At 31.7% G+C, this 21765-nt stretch overlaps 1 protein-coding gene across 1 annotated transcript; it reads left to right on the top strand.

Annotated features, from left to right (window-relative positions):
* Positions 1-470: 470 nt before the first annotated feature.
* On the top strand, positions 471-20390 carry LOC122594107 (strigolactone esterase RMS3). The gene is made up of 2 exons (XM_043766579.1): positions 471-969; positions 19540-20390. Exons 1-2 carry the CDS (start codon positions 581-583, stop codon positions 19967-19969), a joined length of 819 nt encoding a protein of 272 aa, XP_043622514.1. The 5' UTR covers positions 471-580; the 3' UTR covers positions 19970-20390.
* The last annotated feature ends 1375 nt before the right edge of the window (positions 20391-21765 follow it).

Below are 21765 nucleotides of genomic sequence, written 5' to 3'. Positions count from 1 at the left end.
GTGTAAACATGGGCTTCACACGAAGTGATTAAGGCCCGATCCACCAAACACTTATGTGTTCGTGCTGACGTCAACACGAAGGCACTTCAACTTGCTACTGACTTCAGCACGAGGAGCGTTTCTTGGATCTTTTATTTTGCATATTACACAACGTTCAACCACCGTTTAAGCATACTAAGAAACTCATAACCTTGGTTCTACGTTTTTTTACCTGCAAAACAATAATATAATACACAAACATAACAATAAACATAAACATATCTTATATTCAAGTTCAAATATAATCTTTAAATACAAACGTAAGTCCTAACGACTTATTATTTAAACGATTACAAGCATATTCCTAAAACAAAAATGTTAACTAAATCTACGTTGCTATTGTTACACAAATCTGCATCTACCCTTATAATAGATGGATATATATATATATATATATTATATAACCATTTACGTTTCTATATAAACCTACCCATCCAGGAACACACCCAAAACCACAAATTAAGCCTTTTATCTTTCTCTCTCTCTAACACACACAGCCACTCTTTCTCATACACACCAGCATATACTTAAAAGACCAGCCATGGTGATTAAGCTAGAGAAAGCTCTATCAACAGCCATGAATGCTAGAATCATAGGCTCAGGGAAAGAAACTGTGGTTCTAGCTCATGGGTATGGTGGAGACCAGTCTCTTTGGGACAAGGTTCTTCCTTTTCTCACTCAAAGTTACCAAATTGTTGTTTTCGACTGGTGCTTCTCCGGTGCGATTAAAGAACAAAACACCCTCTTTGATCCAGCCAAACATAGCTGCTATGATGCTTTTGCTGATGATCTAACTGATCTTCTAGAAGAGTTAAACTTAGAGTCGACGGTGTTTGTTGGCCACTCTATGTCTGGCATGATCGGATGCATTGCTTCCATCAAAAAGCCCCATCTCTTCAAAAAGCTTATACTAGTTTCACCATCCCCAAGGTACCACTATCCACATATTGCATATTTGATTTCATACATCGTGTCTTTGTCTTCTTTTTCTTCTCTGTTTATTCTTTTTTATTTAAATAATATGTACACCATGCATCTTTGGACAAATATGTGGATTTTGTGTGATTTTTTCGTAATGCTAAAAGGGAGAAATCTTCGCCATTAATTTTAATTCAATTGTCAAAATCTTTAATTTATTTTATAACTAATTGAGGAGATTATGATACATTTAACACCCTTAAAAACCATTTAAATTATATTTTTCTTCCTCTCTCGTACTTCTTATTCTTCTTTTTTTCTTTTTCCTTTCATATGTATTTTTTAAAGATATAACTTTATTATTAACAAATTATCTAAAGTTCTACATTTAATAATCACTAAAACTATTTTTTTTCTATCGCTTAGTTCCTTTTTTTTGTTTTATATCCGTAAAATCAATATCAATATTTTTTTTTTCTAATTTTAGAAGTTCAAATTATGCTCTATACAAGAAACTATAACTTATGAAAAGTAAAATCGACTGAAAAACGATTATGGTTTTAATTCGAGTAAAGTTTATTCTTATATATATTTTGATTGCATTCTAAATATTTGATATTCATTTTATTATAACTGTTTAAAAGTGGCATTCTTTCATGTATAATCATATAAGGTTTTTTTCAAGATAATAATTTATTTATGGATCTGATTTGTCATGTAGCATAAACAAGGCCGATATTTTATTTATTTATGTGATTTTGATTTAGCATTTGCTTTAACTAGAAGTTCAAATTATGTTCTATACTTGATTTTTTTAGATACATATATATTGTTTGATAAAATGTAAATTTTACGTATATATATATATATATTTCGTTTACCAAATTTGTCACTATATTATTTGTTAATTATAATTTGTTGGATTTATTTTTTTATATTTTTCAATAATAGGCAATATTTTATTCATAATTGTATAGTGATATTGAATATTTTAAACATGCTATTATATGTTATCAATTTATATAGTTAGACGAAATTATATAATTTATCAAAAGACCCCAGGACTTATTGAAACAAAATATATAAGAATATATTTTGAATCTAACCATTCATCGGATGGGATCGAAGACTATTTACTTATAAAGCTCATTTATATTTTAGAGGATTTCAATACATTTTATCAAATGAGACCTAGAGTTATCTCGTATAGAATAGTTTTTACTACTAGTAATAAAAGTGTTCAACACTTCTAGGATAGTTGAAGGGTACGGGTGGGTGGATTTTAACTATTGAATCAATATTTTCGTTTTCATAATAATAATTGTGACGTACTCAGCTCGTATACGTAAATAAAAATTTGAATTTTTTATTAGTGACTTAGATGTAAGAGTTAAAAATATTTTTTATATAATATACTATAACTATAATTATACTAGTCATATGCATGCATAATACAATGGTGTAGTGGCGGCAGCGGTGATGGTCGTGTGCGTCGGTAGCAGCGGTGGTAATGACGACATGTAGTAATTGTTGAAAAATGGTCACTGTAGTTATTTTAAAAGTTAAGGATAGATGTTGTAAATTAATTTCATCAACGATATTATATCAAGTAGATATTATAAATATTTCCAGTGTGAATATTTAAAATAATAAATAAAAAATAAAAGCATTTTAGAGTTATAAACTAACTTAGTTGAAAAAAATGAAATGAGCAAATATTTATAATGTACTATAGGTATATGTGTAAAACAAAATACAAGTAACTTATTTTAATACATTTTATCTAAATATTACATATTTGATAGTTATGAGTTTTAAACTTACAACCTTCCATTCATACCACAAGAGATCAAAAATACATATATAACACATTACATTAAGTAATATAATACTAAAAAAATTATCAAACTAATATATAACCATAATAATTATCAAACTAAAAAAATCATTTGAGCATTCTTCTTCTCAGACTTTAATGAGTTTGCAATCCACCTCGACTCGGACGAGTCACAACTCAAATCGCAAGTTAGATTAAAACTCTGTGGCAAATAAAAATCACCTAGAAAGTCGCCATCTATCTAGTGTAACTTGATTCAACTCGTAAAAAAACGAGTGACTTGTAAAGTTAAATAGGTATGATACATACTAGACAAGTGACATAGATATGAGTTTTTAATAAGTAAAAAAAAATAACAAAAATTTTACAAAATGTTAGAAAAAAGTTGAAAAAAATAAAGTTAGGCGAAATTCAAAATAGACCAAGAAACCAATATCATAACCATGTTTCAAAAAATTTTTATGTTAAATACGTATATTTTATTTTTAAAAAAATTCAAAATATAAAAGAAATTATTAAAAATATATAGATGAGCCAAATCCAAATAAAATAAGATTGACGAAATCTAAAGCATAGCCCATAGAAGCAATACCATAAGTTTAAAAGTTTGTCAACATACCATATAATGGCTCGCATAATACACATGTAGACATACTAGCCTTGTACCCGCACGATGCAACGGGACATAGGAAAAAACCGCTGGTTAAGTAGCTGTACCGTGTTATTACATGAATGTATGATTTAACTTAAGTGTTTCTTACCACCATTATTATTTTAGAGTGAACGTTTTTTATGTTGATTGATTATTAAATTTGGTAACGCATGTGTATTTAGCAACTTAAGGGAAGGGAAGGAACACGCGTAAGATTTTTTTAAGGGTATTTTTGGAATTACAAGAATAAAGTGTTTTATGGTAATATAGATTAAAAGGGTAAATTGGAAATTTTAAAGATAGAGTGTTAAATTTTAGGGAGGGTAGTTTGTTTATATAGATAGTATAGATATAGTTTATTATATGTTAAGTTGTTTAAATAACAAAATAAATTGATAATTATATAGACGACATATATAAAAAATAGTAGTATTTATAATTATTACATTATTTTGTGTTGGAGTATGTAAGTCACCATATAACCAATTCCATTTAGGTGAATTACTTAGGGATATCTTCTAAATCCATTATGTGGGTCCTGGAGATGAATTTTTTCTAAGGTCTTGGGTTCGTGTATTGAGTTTCTCATCTCAAAATATTTTCCATAAGGAAGGGGTTGAAGGTCCAACAATTTGCTAGTTAAAATTGCCTTCAGCACGTCTAATTGAAACTAACTTTTAAAAAAAAAATGTAAGTCACCACCAAATTTATTATAAACAAAGTCAGGAATTATAGGCTTTCTCATATCCTTATGACAACTTATATACTCAATACAAAATAATGTGATAATGAGTCAAATGGATTAGTGGCATATTGGTAAGATTTTAGATTTTGGGGAAATTTACTAAGGTTCGAATCTCAATTTCTACATTTGTAGCAGTGGATTATTAAGGGATTTTCCGAGACTCTTGGGTTTCTAATAGGCATGCATGATTCGAAATCCGTATACTACCCAAGTGGATGTCACTATGACATGTCGAATGTTAACTATTAACTACTAACTCGCTGTTAAAAAAATGTAATAATGATTATTTTGTTATTTTTCAACATGTAATTTATATAATTACCATTTTGTTATAAAACAGTAGAATAAAGAGTAAGAAAGAGACACAAAAAATAAAGAGGACGGAGAGTTATATTATTCATCTCAAATAGGGGCTTATATATATATATATATATAATACAGTTATTCTTATTCTCAAAGAAATAAATCTTATAATATAATATAAATATCTCTCTAATTAATCTATTAAAGGACATGGACATTCATTCCATGTTTATCTATAATACTCTCTCTTAGATGTCTATCTATTAAAGACATTATGCCTCTCTAAAACCTTACTAGATAAAACCCAATGTAACAAAATTCTAGTGAAGGAAAAAGAGTACATATTTCTTTTGATACACTCGGGGATGTTGGCTCATTAAAAAACCTTGACAGAAAACCCAATGGGACAAAATTTTGCTCAAGGGAAAAAGAGTGCAACGTTTCTGAAATTCGTTGGTTAGCACAAATTGATATCACAAACCAACGTTTTTGATCTTGTAATAGTAAGTGTCTTAAATTATATGTTTGATTCTCGCACGAACGAATTCCTTAAATTCACTTTCTCAATTATATATCTTTTTCAAGTACATCCTCGTACTTCACAAGCTATGTATTGCATATATAAATTCAAAGTATATTCAAATAAAGTATATATTTAACATCTTTATCTCTTAGTTTTCACGATGCACTTCATGCATAAGATATTATATTCAAAAACCAAAAGAGAAACTTAGTTTTTTATCTGACATTTATAAATTCAACCATCATTGGACACTCTCTCAGAGTTCCATTAATATTCAAGTTATTAAAATACATGAAACTTATATTATACTCATATCTGGGTTTCTTTATAAGTTTCAAACATAATATTTTTTGTTCTCGAGAACTTTTCACACGTGTTTCAAAGATTTCGAAATCATGAGAAATGATTCATGCATTTTATATATCTCATGGAATCTCAATATCGAATGAGCTCTATTCTTATTCTTTTATACGTGAATCAAAATTTTCTCATATTGCTAGATTTTATTTATCAATAATTGCTTCCACCATATAATTTTTGCACCTAAGTGCTTGGACTTTATGTCCCAAACTACTATCGTCTTTTAATCTTGGCCAATCATTTATATCATATCAATTTATATGCATGCATGCTTTCAACATCCTCAAATTATTTGCACTTTTAGCGCTATCATTTTCAATCGATTTCTGTGTCGTTTTTGTTTATTTTTTCGATTTCACAATTCTCTATACATGTCACAACTTATTGAGATCTCATTATTTCCAGATATCTGAGATTTCTCCAAAACCTTCATGTCTAGTTTCTTATCATCAATTTCTTTTGGGGTCTTTTATAACTCGACTTTGACCATCTTTAATTTTATGCTCCTTTTCTTTCAACGCTTTCTATTTGGAATTGACTTTCCTATCACTTTCAAATGTGCATAGATTCATTACCAATCAGAGCATTAACAACTTTTAGTCAGTTAACATTGCTGGCAATTCCTAAATGTTGTGAACAAGTTATCCCACAAATCTTAAGCTAATATTCATTGGTGTGATGATCTTTGATAATTCATTCTTACCTCTTTAGCTGCTTTTCATTTTCCCAAATGTGGGGAACAAATTCCCCTAATATTGGGAAAATTAAATCATGTCATTGGGAAACTTAAGCCATAAACAAATATCCCAATGATGACTTTATAGAATACATACACCTCGTTTATGTTTTAACTCGTACCCAAATCAGCCATACACCTAGTTAATTTCAGACAGTTTTGAACCGAATAAAAACATGTGTCTACACACTTCCAAGACATGCCTATTTTCTCAATAGTATTTCCAATATTCTTTAAGTTCTCATCTTCGTATATTGTGGTGGAGCAACTCAATTATATATTGTACATTCAAAACTCTTATATAAGACATATGGTTTCTTACCATAAACCAATTTCAATGGGGAGAAAACACGATCAATCACCACCACTATCATTCCTCTAATCGGCTACTCTTTTTTCTTCCCAAGTCCCTTTATTCCATTAAATTCCTCACAGCCTTTAGGTGGTCACCGAAGGTAACTACTAACAAGGACAGATTCTATGAGTCATGAAATATAACAAAGATTCACAACAAAGATTCACCTCACATGTGGGTGCTCGGGCCAAGCCTTAAAACCCAACCCCGACTCGGTGTAACTCGGAACTGAATGGGACAACCCGAGAGGGTAATGGCCCGGGCTTCGGGTTTGATATTTTTGCCAATCCGGGTTTTGGGTCGTGTAGGTCAAGGTTGGTTAGGTCCGGGTTATGACCCGTGTTCATCCTTAATGATGAGTAATTTTTTTTTTAAAGGACAAAAGTCTATTAAAGGACTACTAGCAAGGTGCTAGTAGCAATCAAAGTACAAATACATACAAGAATAGAATGCACACCTCAAAAAACAGTACTCTAGACATATCCCAAAACATTAACTGCGAGGATTATAAAAGGAATGAAATAACTCGTGCCATGAACAAGACGCGAGAAAAACTCCCTAATATAAGGGTTGAGCCACCGGTTTTCACTTTATGTAGTTTTTGATGTAATCCCAAACATGTTTCGTGGAAAGAACCTAGCAAGCTATGATAACCACAGTAAAAAGAAAAACGAACAAATCTTTACCAACAATGCAACTCAGTAGGTGCACCATTACAATAAGAAGCCAGCAAAGCGAATATATTAGCCAAAAGGAAGATCCAATCAACCTTGATCCAGTGGATACTTGATCCAATTTTTTCAATAGTGACAATGCTACCTTTCACGATTAGAGATTCAGAGATAAGAAAGAGAATAATTGAGTTAAAAATATGATTGGTGTTCCCGTTGATTCCATTGTGAGTGATATTGTTTCTATCGTTCCACATTTGCCACCACAAAAGATAGAAAAATGATGAGTAATTATACTTAAATAAATTAAATCTCAATATTTTTTAACCTTTATATCTCTTATCGGTTATCTAAAGTATATATCTAGAAGATCTATTTCAACTCAAATAGTTTCAAATTTTCGGATTTTTCAAAAGCCATCTTTTATATAAACTTGAATATTTTTATTAATAATACGGTTTCAAACTTTTAAATCTGACAAAATTAAATATTTTAAATTTGTCAATTAAGAATGCCAAGTAATATTATTTGAAATGAGATCTTTATATATAATATAATATAATATAATATAATATAATATAATAATAAATAATAAAGAATGATTGTTTTTTAAACTATTTTTAAAAACAATTATGATATGTCATGTCTATAAATTTCTTCAAAATATTTTTATTTTATTTATGATGTCATATTTAGTTAATAATGTTTTCAAAGATAAATATTTTCAAAATGTTTTGTTTTATTTATGATGTCTTCAAATTTATTTTTTTATTAGAAACATAGTAAATTCTTTTTAATATAATATTTTAAAATGTCGTTTTCATGTTTTGTTAATGGAATAGGTACTACGGAGTCATATATACAAATTATTGTTTTAATCAATTGAATATCTCCAAGCCGAATTATAATACATCAATAACAAAAATTATATACACTTTTTAAGATTTTTTTTGCTTTTAAAATTTTAGTTAAAGTGTACGGGTTGAACCCGGGTTGATTAGCTAGTATACATAATATATAACAACTTAAAATAATGACTTTTATTTAAATTAGCAAAAAGTATTAATTGTCTAAATAAAGTTGTCACAATATTCGTATTTAGTTATATAGAGATACAATTAACTTCCTTTTTTTTTTAAATACTTTGATATATAATCGTTTTTCGATTTAGTAATTTCAAGGAAATACTTTCCCTTCATTCCTAGACAAGTATTATATGTTTGTCTTTTAGAGAAAAAGATAAATTGATATTAAACTTTTTACATGCTATTATTCTTTTTTTTTTTTTTTAAATAAATTTAACTGTGATCATTCTAAAATAAAATTTAGGACACGTAGCAAAATGATAGAATTGAAGAATTATTGAAGACAACAACATAAGCGATATTTTAAAGTTATTTATTAACTTATAAAATAAACATATAATTTTATTTTATTTTTTTGAACGTTCGGATGGTTAGATCATGTTCGCCTCACTCGGTCACTACGTCTTTTGGGCAAGATCCCATTAGAACTTTTAGAAAACCACGGAGGGAGGAAAACCTCCTATTAATCCGCCAAACGACACAACACTTAATAAGAGTAAACCTTGCTTCATCATGATTCGAACATGAGTCTCCCAGACCCAAGACCCTCATGGAGGACTGGGATACCACTAAGGTTTTACCTCATTTTAATGTTTACTTCCTAGTATTTATTGTAATATTTGCGATACGAATCATCTGATTTGGAAATTCAGTCATTAAGTGGAGTGAGATTTTTTATATCTTTTGTTAAAATTAAATTTAATACCATAAACATTTAATTGAAGTATTTAGTATTTCCTTTTTTCTAATTTACAACCAATAAAATATTACTTATTCCTGGAATTAAAATAATAAAATTTATTTTTATCAAATTTGAAAACTCATTTAAGCGTCCATATTCTTCTTAAATGATTATTTGTTATTTTTTCTTTTTCTATATAACTAAGATGGTATTTGTTTGAGACTTAATAAATTAAGTCATTACTTAATCAAAAATACGTAATTCATTAAGTCATCAAAAATGTTTGTTTTCTTAACTTAATTAACAAAAAACAATTGTATTAACTTAATCCATACAAATATTATTTATTCATTTAGTTACTTAATCAATTCAGTCACTTAATGGTTAAAAAAACAAATAGGCCAAGAGAGAGTAAATTTAGGTTTAGTTAGGGTTGGGGGAGTACCTAACCACCCCTACCCACCCTCTCTGACTTTATTTATTTTTATTCAAATAATAACTTAAACTTTTATTTAAAATATTAAAACTAATACAATATTAAACTAACACATCAAAATAAAACACGAAACTACAATTTAAAACAAAAGGACAACACTATATAAAAATAAAGTGTTGTTGAACAAAGGGTTTATGATTATTGTTTATGAATATATATGTATATATTGAAAGAAAAGGGTGGTTGTTGTTGCTATTTTACTTGGGGGAAAAAACGAGGCATGATATATAAAAAGGAAGAAGAGGAAGGAAAAAAGAAGCAAATTTGAAGAAAAAGACAAAAGAGTTATTGAAAGAAAAGAGTTGTTGGATGTCGGTCCTATGTATTTATCATTTTAAAATTTATTTTTTTCTAAGCTAACAACGGTCGAAAGAATAGGCAAGGAAACTGACACCATCCTTCCTACTTTGCTCCCCACCCAATAGGTACCCGTTGCAGGGATTGGTGTTCAAATAGGTACCTGTTCAGTACCTATTCCCTCCCCGGGTACTCCGTGTACCCTTAGACATTAATATTTAATTGATAATTAAGATTTTAACTTAGTTGTCAATCATATTTTTATTTTAAAGTTTTCATTTTAATATGATTTTACACATTTATTTTTTTAAAAAAGCTAAGCTTTTTAATTAATTCGTTAAAGATTGTCATTGATAATTGCATTTTAGAACGACCGGCTTCTATAAAAACAATCCAAGTAGTAGAGGTTTGAATATGTCATCCTATAGATATGCTTCATACTTGCATGCAACAGACTGTAGTGCTTTGTGCATTAAGTAGACTACACTCGGGTCTTTGTCAGAAAAAGTTGAAAATTGGAATGGAAAGAGACCAAACAGCGAAAACCTAAATTGTGACGCCTTCAATTATTGTGTATGGACAAATAGAAAAGTTGTGTATGGACAAATAAAAAACTTTATGGGACTTATGACTTATCAAAGTAGTTTTTAGTTTATGTAATAATAATAATAATAATAATAATAATAATAATAATAATAATAATAATAATAATCGATTATGTTTTTGTTTTAGAAAGGAGACTCTCATCCAACTTCTTGTAAATAATTTTTTTATTTGAATGAAATCCTATCAATAATAATAATAATAATAATAATAATAATAATAATAATAATAATAATAATAACAACTTTTAGATTTACAAATAAAATCATGTTTTAAAATAAAGTAATATTAATAATTAAAAAATAATAATAAAAGGCATGTAAAAACAAAAGTGTACCCTTCAATCAATATTAATAAAAAAAAGTAATAATAGAACACTTATTAGTATTGTAATTACTATTTTTTCTATTTAAAAAAAAAAACTTTTTTACATAAAATTGAATGAGAGCTTAGATACAAATTGTGTTCCTATTAAAAGTTAAAATAAGAACCATAATTTTGTCGAAAACTAGTATTTCATCTAAATCTATACTATATTATAAAAAGAATAATACCTTGTTAAAATTACATGGGAGAATTGTTTAAAATGTCCTTAATGATTAAATTACAGTATCAGTCCTTTATCTTTTAAAATTAGTCCATTAACCCTTTACATCATTTACTCTCACATCAATTATCTATATCTGTCGACGTCGTATCTACCACCAACAGTCGCCCTGCCATCACACTGTCGTCGCCATTACCATTGTCGCATTGCGCGGGTACCGTGCTAGTTAATATTTGTGAAGATAGTATTGTAACTTTACAAATACAAGGGTAAATTACATAAATCATACCCGAGGTTTGTTTGAAACTGCACTGATCATACCTACAATTTAAAAATTACGCGAGACATACCTATCATTATTAAAAAATCTACACTGACCATACCTAACCTTAACGAAACGTGACATGTCGTTAATTTTAATCACATGCTAGTCACGTGAACACGTAAAAAACTCTTTTGGCCCCATCTCATCATCTTCATCGGTAGAGTATTAATTTAGATCACACCCAAATTCAATGTTATACGTATATGAAGTTTTCATTCCTTCTCTCTGTACCTCTCTCTCTCTATCTCTCTAATATATGCGGCTATGTATGTATTGATGGTATGAAACCACCAAAAATCCAAAGAAATACAATAAAAAGATCCATTAACAAAGAATCTTCGAGATGGTGGTGGTTTAATCAATTGAAGATCTAGCCAGTGGTGGTGGTTTGGTCATTGGCATTGGTGGTATTATATTTTCCCTTTCCCTGCCATCTATCATCCATCCTTTTCTCATGACTAAGCTAACATAAATTAAGGATTCTCCCCCAAGATCTATAATCCTTACATAACCAAATTATTAAAAAAAAAATACCATCTATGAGCTTGTCTGGATAAGGCTTTTCAATAGAGCTCAAAACTTTCACCGATATCATAATCATTTTTCGCCCCAAGGGCTAAGCTCCATTTGATCGGCTACCACACCGGGTGCGATGGTTTGCGGCGGCGCAGTGGTGTGCTTGAGGTTTTTGTTTTTTTGTTTGATTTGAGTTCAGAATTAGATTTGGAGGCCATTTGAGACTGTTATCTTTGTTGTTGATATATATATATATATCGATCCAGAGAAAAGGTTCTTAAGGAAAGAAAGTAGGAAAGGTCCGTTTTTTAATTTTTTTAGCTTATTTTTTTGATTTTTTTTTCATTTTTTCAATTTTTTCACTTTTTCTTTAACTAAATTAATCCATAAAAAAATTTTAAAAAAAATAAAATTTTTTTTAACCCGAGTTAGTGAGTCAGTGCAAGTAACCTGATGAACCTCCCCAGTTGTTGCAACTAGAGAAGGATCAGTCCAAACTTCTTCAACATCCTCATCAGAGTCAATGAGGTCACGATTTGCATCATGAAATTCTTCAGTTTGAGGCATTTCTTGAATAACTAGAGAATTTGGGATTTGAACTGGTTCTGATATTGGAGAGGCACGAACATCAGATCCAATCACCAGTTTTTGTGGTAAATTAAAAGGATAAAATGAAGTGTCACTGGTGGAATTCGTCTTTGTGACTGGAAACAACAACTGGTGAACTATCTGGCTGATTGGAGAAACTGGAGAAATATCAAAGTTTGGCCTTTTATTAGTTGCTTCATTTGATTCATCGAATGTGACATGAATTGACTCATGAACCTTTTGGAGTCTATAATTGTAAACTCTAAAGGCATTTCTAATATTTGAATAGCTTACAAAGACTCCTTCATCAGCCTTTGCATCGAATTTTCCAAGCTGACTGGAATCGCTTAAGATATAAACTGGACAACCAAATACATGAAAGTATCCGATATTTGGTTTTCGATTCCGGAGTACTTCATATGATGTCTTCTTGTGTCTCTTGATGTAGACTGGCCTGTTTTGGTGTGACAAGTTGTTGCAACCGCTTCAGCCCAAAAACTGGTTGGAAGACCAGATTCAGATAGCATACTTCTTGCAGCTTAAATCTAGGTACAATTCTTTCTTTCAACAACACCATTTTGCTCTGGAGAGTGAGCAATTTGAGAGATGCTAGTGTCATTGCAGAATGATTCAAGTGTTTTGTTCTGAAACTCTGTACCATTATCACTTCTCAACTGACATACCTTGTGAGTATACTTGAGTTCAATTCTTTTTATGAGTGAGATGATTTTAGCAGCTGCATCACTTTTGGACCTGAGGAATATTACCCAACAAAATTTGGTATATTCATCAACCACAAGTAGAGTGTATTTCTTGCCAGCTCTAGTTTGAACATTCACTAGACCAAAAAGGTCCATATGAAGCATGTGAAGGGGTTCAGTGATGCTAAAGTTTTGCCTGGTATTGAAACTGACCCTTTTCTGCTTACCCATCTCACACCCTGGACATGGCTTTTCCCTTTTAAAGGAATCTGGAGGTATCCCATCTGCTAGTTGTTTGCCAAAAAACTTATTGATATTTTTAAAAATAAGGTGGGATAACCTTTTGTGCCATAACCAGTTGGTGTCCTCATCAGCCTTGGTATAGAAACACTGCTTTTTTGGAGTTGGTTCCATATCCATAATGTACACATTTCCCTTTCTTGGTGCAATCATCATCACTTGCCAATCCTTGTTAAATATGGTGCCTTGTGAAATATCAAATAAAACTCTGAAGCCATCATCATACAGTTGACTTACACTGATCAGGTTATATTTCAAACCATTCACGAATGCAACCTTGGTGAATTTGACTTGTCCATTATTGATCACACCATATCCTTCAGTTTTTTCACTACCATCATTACCAAAAGTCACTGTCGGTCCATCTTGGACAGTGAACTTCTCCAGCAGGGGCTTACATCCGGTCATAGTCCGGCCAGCAGCGCTGTCCAGATACCAAGTATGCTTCTTTCGATTGCCCTGCACAACCACATAGATCATTAGTTGTTTTTGTGAACCCATCTTTTCTTCATGGGATCACTAGACTTCTCACGAGAAGCCTCAGTTGATTGTTGAGGTGTGGAACTGGAGGCTGAATCTGGAGATTTTTCATTCACTCCAGGTCCAGGAGTAAAAACAATTGGTACATGGTATTTACTCCTTTTTTTCTTTTCATTTTTAGTTCCAGTTGGAACTTTTTGTTTTTGTTTTAAAGGAAGTTTGACATTTTGTTTTTCAGTTGAAGGAGACGAGGCTCCTTCCAGATTTTTGATTCTGGTAGTACAACTCTGAACCTGCCTAGACAAAAGTTGCAATTGACTGTCCATTTTTAACTTATATCATTTTCAACAGGCATCTGAGCCTTGGACTTTGGTTCAGATTGGTTTTTAGTCTTAGGATTCTTGGGCTCCTTGGACTTCTGAGGCAAAGGCTTTTCACCAGCAGCCTTTTTGCCTGGAGCCTTGGCCTGATTGGCTCCAATTTTAATCTCAACAGGGGTGGTTTCAACAGTTTCAGTTTTGATACTCTTAGATTGAAAGGAGTTTCAACCTGAAGAGATGAAGGCAATGTATGAAGATCTGGTATGATAGCTGCCATCTGAAGATCTCCAGATTTCCATGCATTCTTTTAGGCATCAATGGTTTTTGAAAAAGCATCATAATTTTTTCCAGATGCTTTTACCCAAGACATGATAATCATCTTTTCTTTTTCAAGGTCAGATTTTAGACTTTGATTTTCAAGTTCTAAAGCTTCAAATTTCAAAACCGACTCTTTGAGAGCCAACTGAACACTTTGCAAGTCATTCAACTGGGATTTCAAATTATTCAATTCAGTTAAAATTGTTTCCATGTATCTTTCACTATCAGTTCTAACAGTTTCAACAAACAATAAATCACCATTAAGTGATTTAGCAATGTCCAGTTTTAATTCTGGGTCAACCTGGTTGTCATAGCCACATACCTTTTTCAAAATGATGTCCACCCATCTACCTGCAATGACATCATCCTTCACTATATGTTGTTGTTGTTCTTCCAGAGCCATGAAACACATATCCCTAATCTCTTCTTCATCATCACATGAATCATCAGAGAGTTCCCATTTTTCTTCAGTGTTTGCCATCATGCACTTGTTCTTTTCATTCTCTCTTTCAAGTGATAAGAGGGCAACATGGGCCTTAAACTTTTTATATTTAGCTTTATAGCTTTCATTAGGCCGATTAAAATTAGGGACAGAGGGACTAGTTTGGTTGTTCATCTGACTAGATCTGCATTCCTTCATAAAATGGTCTTTCTTACCACACTTATAGCATGTAAGATTGGCTTTGTCCAAAGAGTTGGAGCTGGAAGCATTGTTGGAACCATTAAATCGATTAGATTTATGCTAAAACCTGTTGAAGGTTTTAGCAACCATGGCCACTAGATCATTATCGTCAGTTTCATCACAACCATCACTGATTTCAGTGGTCAGACCAGAGTTTAAGAAGTTGTTTAACAGCTCCTTCATAGAATGTGGCTGGACATTCTCAGCAGATAGTAAAGCAGCACAAGGTTGCACAAATGTACTTGCAATACTGGAATTCTGGGCATGGTTAATGGCATCCTGCTCAGCCACCAACCTTGCAGGATTATTATCTTCAGTGAATCTGAAGGCTCCGTAGAGAGATGCAAGGGTGTGACTATGCAGGGTTTTACCTTGTCTTAAGACAAGAATCATATATTCCCATTTGGAAGAAAGAATATCACAAAATTTCTCAAGAAGGATGTCCTTGTCTTTTGCAACACCTAAGCCTCTCAATTGGTTGATAAGGCTAGTAAATCTGGTATAAGTACCAATCAGACTCTCATTGGGTAGAGCAAAGAAGGATTCATATTTCTTGTTCAGGGCAACTTTCCTGGTGAAAATGGTGTCATCACCTCCCTCAAACTGAACGACCAATTCATCCCACATGGCCTTGACATTGGGATACAACACAAGGGTTGGAATTAGGTCTTCAGGAACAGCCGCAAGGATCATGTTCTTCAGTCTGGTATCCAAGTCTACCAGTCTGCGATCCTCATCAGACTAGTGGTCTTCAGGCTTTTCTCTGGTCCCTCTTCTTCTAGTAGGATCAAGAAGAGGACTTACCCCAAGAGACATGGGTATATAGCCTCCATCTGTTAGGATTTTTAACATATACTTCCGTATCCCACCAAAATGAGAGAGGATTCTGGCCTTCCATGTCCCAAAGGTTTTACCACTCCCATTAATTTTAGGGACAAGAGTGTTAGAATAATGGACATGGACATGATTAGGGGCATTAGGAGGGGGAAGAGGAGGAGGATTAGTGTTCACATTTTGATTAGGTGTATCAGGAGGAACATTTACATTAATGTTTTCAATATTAGGACTAGAACCATTCTCACCTTCAGTAGTAGATATCTGAGCAGATCAAGGCAAGTATGTTAGCCTTCTGCTCTGATACCACTTATAAGTCCCAACTTAGGAGATGGTACTAACTGAAGACACCTCTATTTCAATGGTGAGATAACTTTGCAATACATTCACTATATCTGGACGTGACCAGTTGCAGTGAACAATATACTAGGTAACTGGAGGTTTACTTATTAAGGTGACAAATGTAAATAAGTAAATACAAAGCAATAACTTAAAGTACTTGTAAAGTAACTTGATGAGACAATTTGTAATTTTCAAGTGTATTTTATTTATTGACTTTATATAAAATACAAGTTTGTTCCGGAACCAAGATAATATATGAATGTAAATATCCTAACAACCTATGAAATACAATTGATCTAATACTTGGAAATTCTCTTAACAATCGAAACTCTTAAAGTTGTGAAATGTTCCTTTTTGCGATCGAGAAAATATTGCACAAGTTCACCAAGAATAATGCAATGTATGAAGATGCAAAGTAGTTTCTTGGTTGTGCAACGACCTCTATTTATAGACAAAGTTGGCATTGAGATTCCAACTTTGTCGTATAGATATGGTTGGCAACATTTAAGGAAATAAGTTGAATTCCTTTGAAATGCTTGATAAGGTAAGTCAAGATATTACTTTATCCAACCTGCTTTATGCACTTTTGCACTTTAATCATAAACAAATGATATTGTACACATAAAGCTGCATAAAGCGAAAAGGTCTTCCACGTAATCAGTGTAAAGCATTGTAGAGGCTTTAAATTGATGCTCTCCAGTTTCTATCTGAATAAAATGTCAACGGGCTTCGCTGCTATTGTCATTCTCAATCTTCCACTTGTTGTCTTCGACTTCAATTGGAATGTCTTCAGGTTTGATTAGATCTCAACTGGAGGAAGTCGTCAGTTGCATAAACTGTACATTGCAACTGGAATTCTATATTTCTAGACAAATCTTCTGGTCTCCAGATGTAGTTGGAGCCTAGTCAGTTTTAGTCAAAACTAGACCTAACATATTGTTAGCAAGTGTTTGTGTTTGTGTTTATGAAATAGATTATGCGTTTAAAATCTGCATTTTGAAAAAGCATGTCACTACCTCCTATTCCAAAAATTTATTTTTACTCTAATAAACCGCAAATAATCACTTATTTTTCCAAACACATTTTTTAATTATTTGCGTGACGTATACGCAATAATCAGATAATCAGCTCAAAACGCAATCAAAAACACCCTCGTATTATTCTATTTGATATATATCAGTTATTATATTATTAGATAAATATTAACTATTATTCTTTCGGATATATATTAACTATTATATTTATTTAATTGTGAAATGTTCATTTAAAAACTAAAATTTCTGTGAAAATTAGAATACTGCCAAAATACACTGTGATCTGAATTTAACACAATTGTGTTTTAATTATATTTTATAAAAACACATTATTGTGTTATCTAAAAACACATTGTGTTAAGTTTTAAATCACAGTGTGTTTTTGATGCGTGAAAATCAGAAAATTGTTCAAACACGTTGTGATATGAACTTTTTTTTCGATAAAAGGCCGTCACCCCTGTTAGATTTATAAATAATAAAAGAAAAGTTCAGACGTATGGACTGAAATGCCCATGCGACTTTACAAGAAACATAAAAAAATGCATCAACCTAAAGCCATGAAAAGTGAGATGCCACTTTCAGGAATGACAATCTCATAGAACAACCATAGGAACGATAAGAAAACTAGAATAGGCAAACATCAACTATCAAAAGGAGATGATCCATCCTTGAATCACTGGTTGACAAGCGATTCAGGAAGCTTCCATGTATCCAAGAACTTTCCAATGCCTCCACTCTTCTTGAATCTGAATGAAAGAAGCTTCATGCGCACGGTAGAGGCAATAACTTCAATTAACTGTTGCGGTGATCTTTTCTTATTCTGAAATAACCTTGTATTACGTTCTTACCATATGAAGTAAGTCGTTGCTGCAAGAACTATCTTCGAAATAATATCCGCTGCACTCTTTTTCTTTGCAAAACCCAAGAACGAAGTCACAATAGAACTCCATACATTTGAGAATGGAGGAAGAACAACACGTGAACACATTCCTTTCCAAAACTGTGAATCAGCTTGCAAATTACAAAGCGAGCATACCATAGGGGCATGTGATGTAACATCCCATGGTCTTAGAAGATCCTGGGTCTTCAATTTGCCCTTCATAACTAGCCACAAATGAAAAGCATGTTTTGGGATACATTGGAGAAACCAAATAAGATGGTACCAAGGAATTACATTGTCCCTCTGTCGGATAGCCTCCCATACTTGATTAACCGAGAACTCTTGTATTAAACCATTTCTGTCCCTCCACCCCAACTCATCAGATCGACCTAGAATAAGATTAGGCAAAACAATATTTGGAAGTTTAGTATCCCAATCAGGTGGCCACGTCCATCCATTTTCAGATATCAAGTCGAATACCGAAGCATCAAGTTGGTAACCTGCATTATAAATAACACGAGATGATAAGAGATTAGAAAGAGGACTCAAGTCACTCCAATTGTCAAACCAAGCCAAAGTGTTAAGTCCGTTTCCAAGCCAAACTCGAAAGAAATCACGAATTAACGGTCTAATTTGCAGAATTTTCCTCCACCTCCAAGTTAAGTTACCCTTACATGGAATCTCCCACAATGTGATATGAACTTAACACAATGTGCTTTTTAAAAACACATTAAAAACACATTGTGTTAAATTCTAATCACAGTGTGTTTTGGTCAGTTTTTTAGTTTTCACGAAATTTTAGTTTTCAAATAATCACAATCATTTATTTATTATACTAAATTTATTGGGTAAAAAGTATAAATTTATGATGGAAAACGAAAAAGTGTAAATTAAAGTTAAAATTGAAAACAAAATTCAACTTTAAAAAATCGAGAGCTATGATGAATCAATAAGTTATTAGAGCAACTGTGCTTTGATATAATAAAAGATGATTCTCGACAAAATTTGAGTTTTCACGATAACTTAACTCTTGTGTTCCCACTCATTATTACTATTATCATTATTATTGACTAAGTAATTTGAATTCATTGACTAAGTAATTTAAATTATGCATGAATGTTTGCTGATTTTTTTCACTGATAAATACTAATTACTATTTTAAAATAATAAAAAAATTCTAATTAATAAAATAGTATAAAATAATGTTTTTGTTTCACATGTTTCATGCCATGATTGATGATGTATTATATTTTTTTTATTACTAACTGTATTTTTGAACGGCTAAAATCTTTTATTTAGTTGTAATTCTTTACGTATAAAAAAGGTTGCGTTCAAGATATAACTTCAGTTGATTATATATTTTATCATAGGTACCTAAATTCTGATTTCTATGAAGGAGGATTTGATTTGAAAGACATTGAGCAGTTATTCTCAAACATACAGTCAAATTACGAAGGATGGGCATCCTTCTTTCCTTCCCTTGTTATCGATAAAAATGACTATGAATCATTAGAATTATTCGAACAATGCTTGAAAAAAATGAAACCCGAGATCGGACTGTTTATAGCTAAAACTGTATTTTTATCAGACCATCGTGATATCCTTGAAAAGGTTGTGATCCCATGCACGATTGTCCAAACAACAAACGATATGGTAGTACCAATTTCAGTTGTAGAGTATATGAAGAAAACGATCAAGGGAGAATTAACAGTTGAGATGATTGATACTATTGGACATTTTCCTCACCTCACGGCTCCTCATCAGTTTCTTGAAATATTTGAACGAGTCATGAATATTTGATTCACGAAACGTTTGATCGATAAAGTGACTACTTATGTGTTTGGAATAAGATTGTTTAAGGATAGAAGTCTTTTAAAGTTGATCCAACTTTTACCTATAAAGTTAGACAAATTTAACCTTTGAATTAAAATGAAAGATTAAGATTTAAACATTAAATTTAATCTTGATCAATAATTTTAATTTAATGGTTAAAGTTGATTCGAACTATATGTATAAAATTTGATCTAACTTTAAAAGATTTACTTTACAAAACTTTGTCTTTCTTCTTTGGGATTTTGCTTTTTCTATTTTAGGGCATTGGCCTTTTGAAATAGTTTGCAATTAATGTGTTTCGCTGGTAGTTGGCTTGTGAGTGGATATGTTAAGATGTTCATGTGGCCTAGCTTATTGTTTGAAATATTATGCAATTAGTATTTTACAACTTTGTTTTTTCTTCTTTGGCATGTTTCTAGTCAACTAATGCAACTTGCAGAATTTTATAATAGATTTTTTGTTGTGTCCTTGCAAAATCTGTTTTCTAGCAGGTCTTGTCCATGATAAATGGCATGCTTTTCGGTCTCTGAATCAAAAAATAATTTTCCAAACTAATTAATTTATTAACTAATAGATTAAATCCACATGTTACATGGTTAATAAGTTATAAAATTTATTAAAAATAAATAATATATCTTTCAAATTTAAAGTATAAAACTACAATATTCTAACAATAATGCATTCAAATGTAAACTGTCACACCTCGATTAAGGCATAAAACACGAGATGCAACGATAAGCACACGCGTCAAGGATGTTACATAGAGTAACTACATGAATACATAAAAGAACTCACAATTCATAAAACTAAAACATAAACAGTTAACATACAGTCAATATCCAAAGCAAACATAGATACACTCCTACGCATGGAATAAGCACTAAGGCATAATATCATAGTCTAAACACAAAGCAACAACAACAATATAAGAAGATAAGCAGCTCTAAATCTTAAGTCTGAGTCTGTTAAAAGCCACATGCTATCCATCTTAGCCACCTCTAACATGCTTAACTTGCATACCTGAAAGGATACTCAAAATTGTCAACACAATGGTTGGTGAGTTCGTAGGTTTTGTAAACAAGTATCGAGTCATGTGTCGGGTCGAAAATCATAATGCACAACAAGCATATAAATTGGCTACTAACTTACTTATTATATCAACTTTTGTCAAGTTCGTCGAGATAGAGTTTTCTATCAACTTACTTATGATAGCATGCTCATGATCATGTTCCTTAACAATGTATTCAACATGTACGGTACTAGGCTATATGTATCCAAGATGTGGCCATATGGTCGAACAACTTGCCGTGAAATGTATACTATCCAAGATGTGGCTTTCCGGTTAAACAACTTGCATTTAAATGTATTCATAACCTAATCAATGAAATGTGGCCTTACGGCTAATCAACCCGCTTTTGCATCCAATTGTATCCACGATATAATCAATGAAATGTGACCTTACGGTTAAATGAAAGGTCCAGTTTTACTGATGAAACTAGAGCGTCTCCAGTTGCATCCGGAGACAAGAAGATTTGTCCAGAAATATATGAAGTCCAGTTACCAGTGTACACTTGATGCTACTGGAGTTTCTCTCCAGTCGTGATCTGACCAGAACTGAAGACATTATTTTTGAAGTTGAAGACAACAATTGTAAGGAAGAAAACACACATGGCAGCAAAGTCCAGTGAGTGTTTTACCCAGATCAAAGACCAGCTTTCTCCAGTGTAATGTACTTACAAAGTTTTACACTGATTACGGGGAAA

Source organism: Erigeron canadensis, chromosome 3 (genome assembly GCF_010389155.1).
Source record: "Erigeron canadensis isolate Cc75 chromosome 3, C_canadensis_v1, whole genome shotgun sequence".
Classification (NCBI taxonomy): Eukaryota; Viridiplantae; Streptophyta; class Magnoliopsida; order Asterales; family Asteraceae; genus Erigeron; species Erigeron canadensis.
This window is presented reverse-complemented; position numbering and strand designations above follow the sequence as displayed.

Bases quoted from the DNA above. Each gene is read 5' to 3' on its own strand.
- LOC122594107 (XM_043766579.1), top strand. From the start codon at position 581: ATGGTGATTAAGCTAGAGAAAGCTCTATCAACAGCCATGAATGCTAGA. The intron at 970-19,539 runs GTACCACTATCC...ATTTTATCATAG, and splicing joins CTAGTTTCACCATCCCCAAG to GTACCTAAATTCTGATTTCT.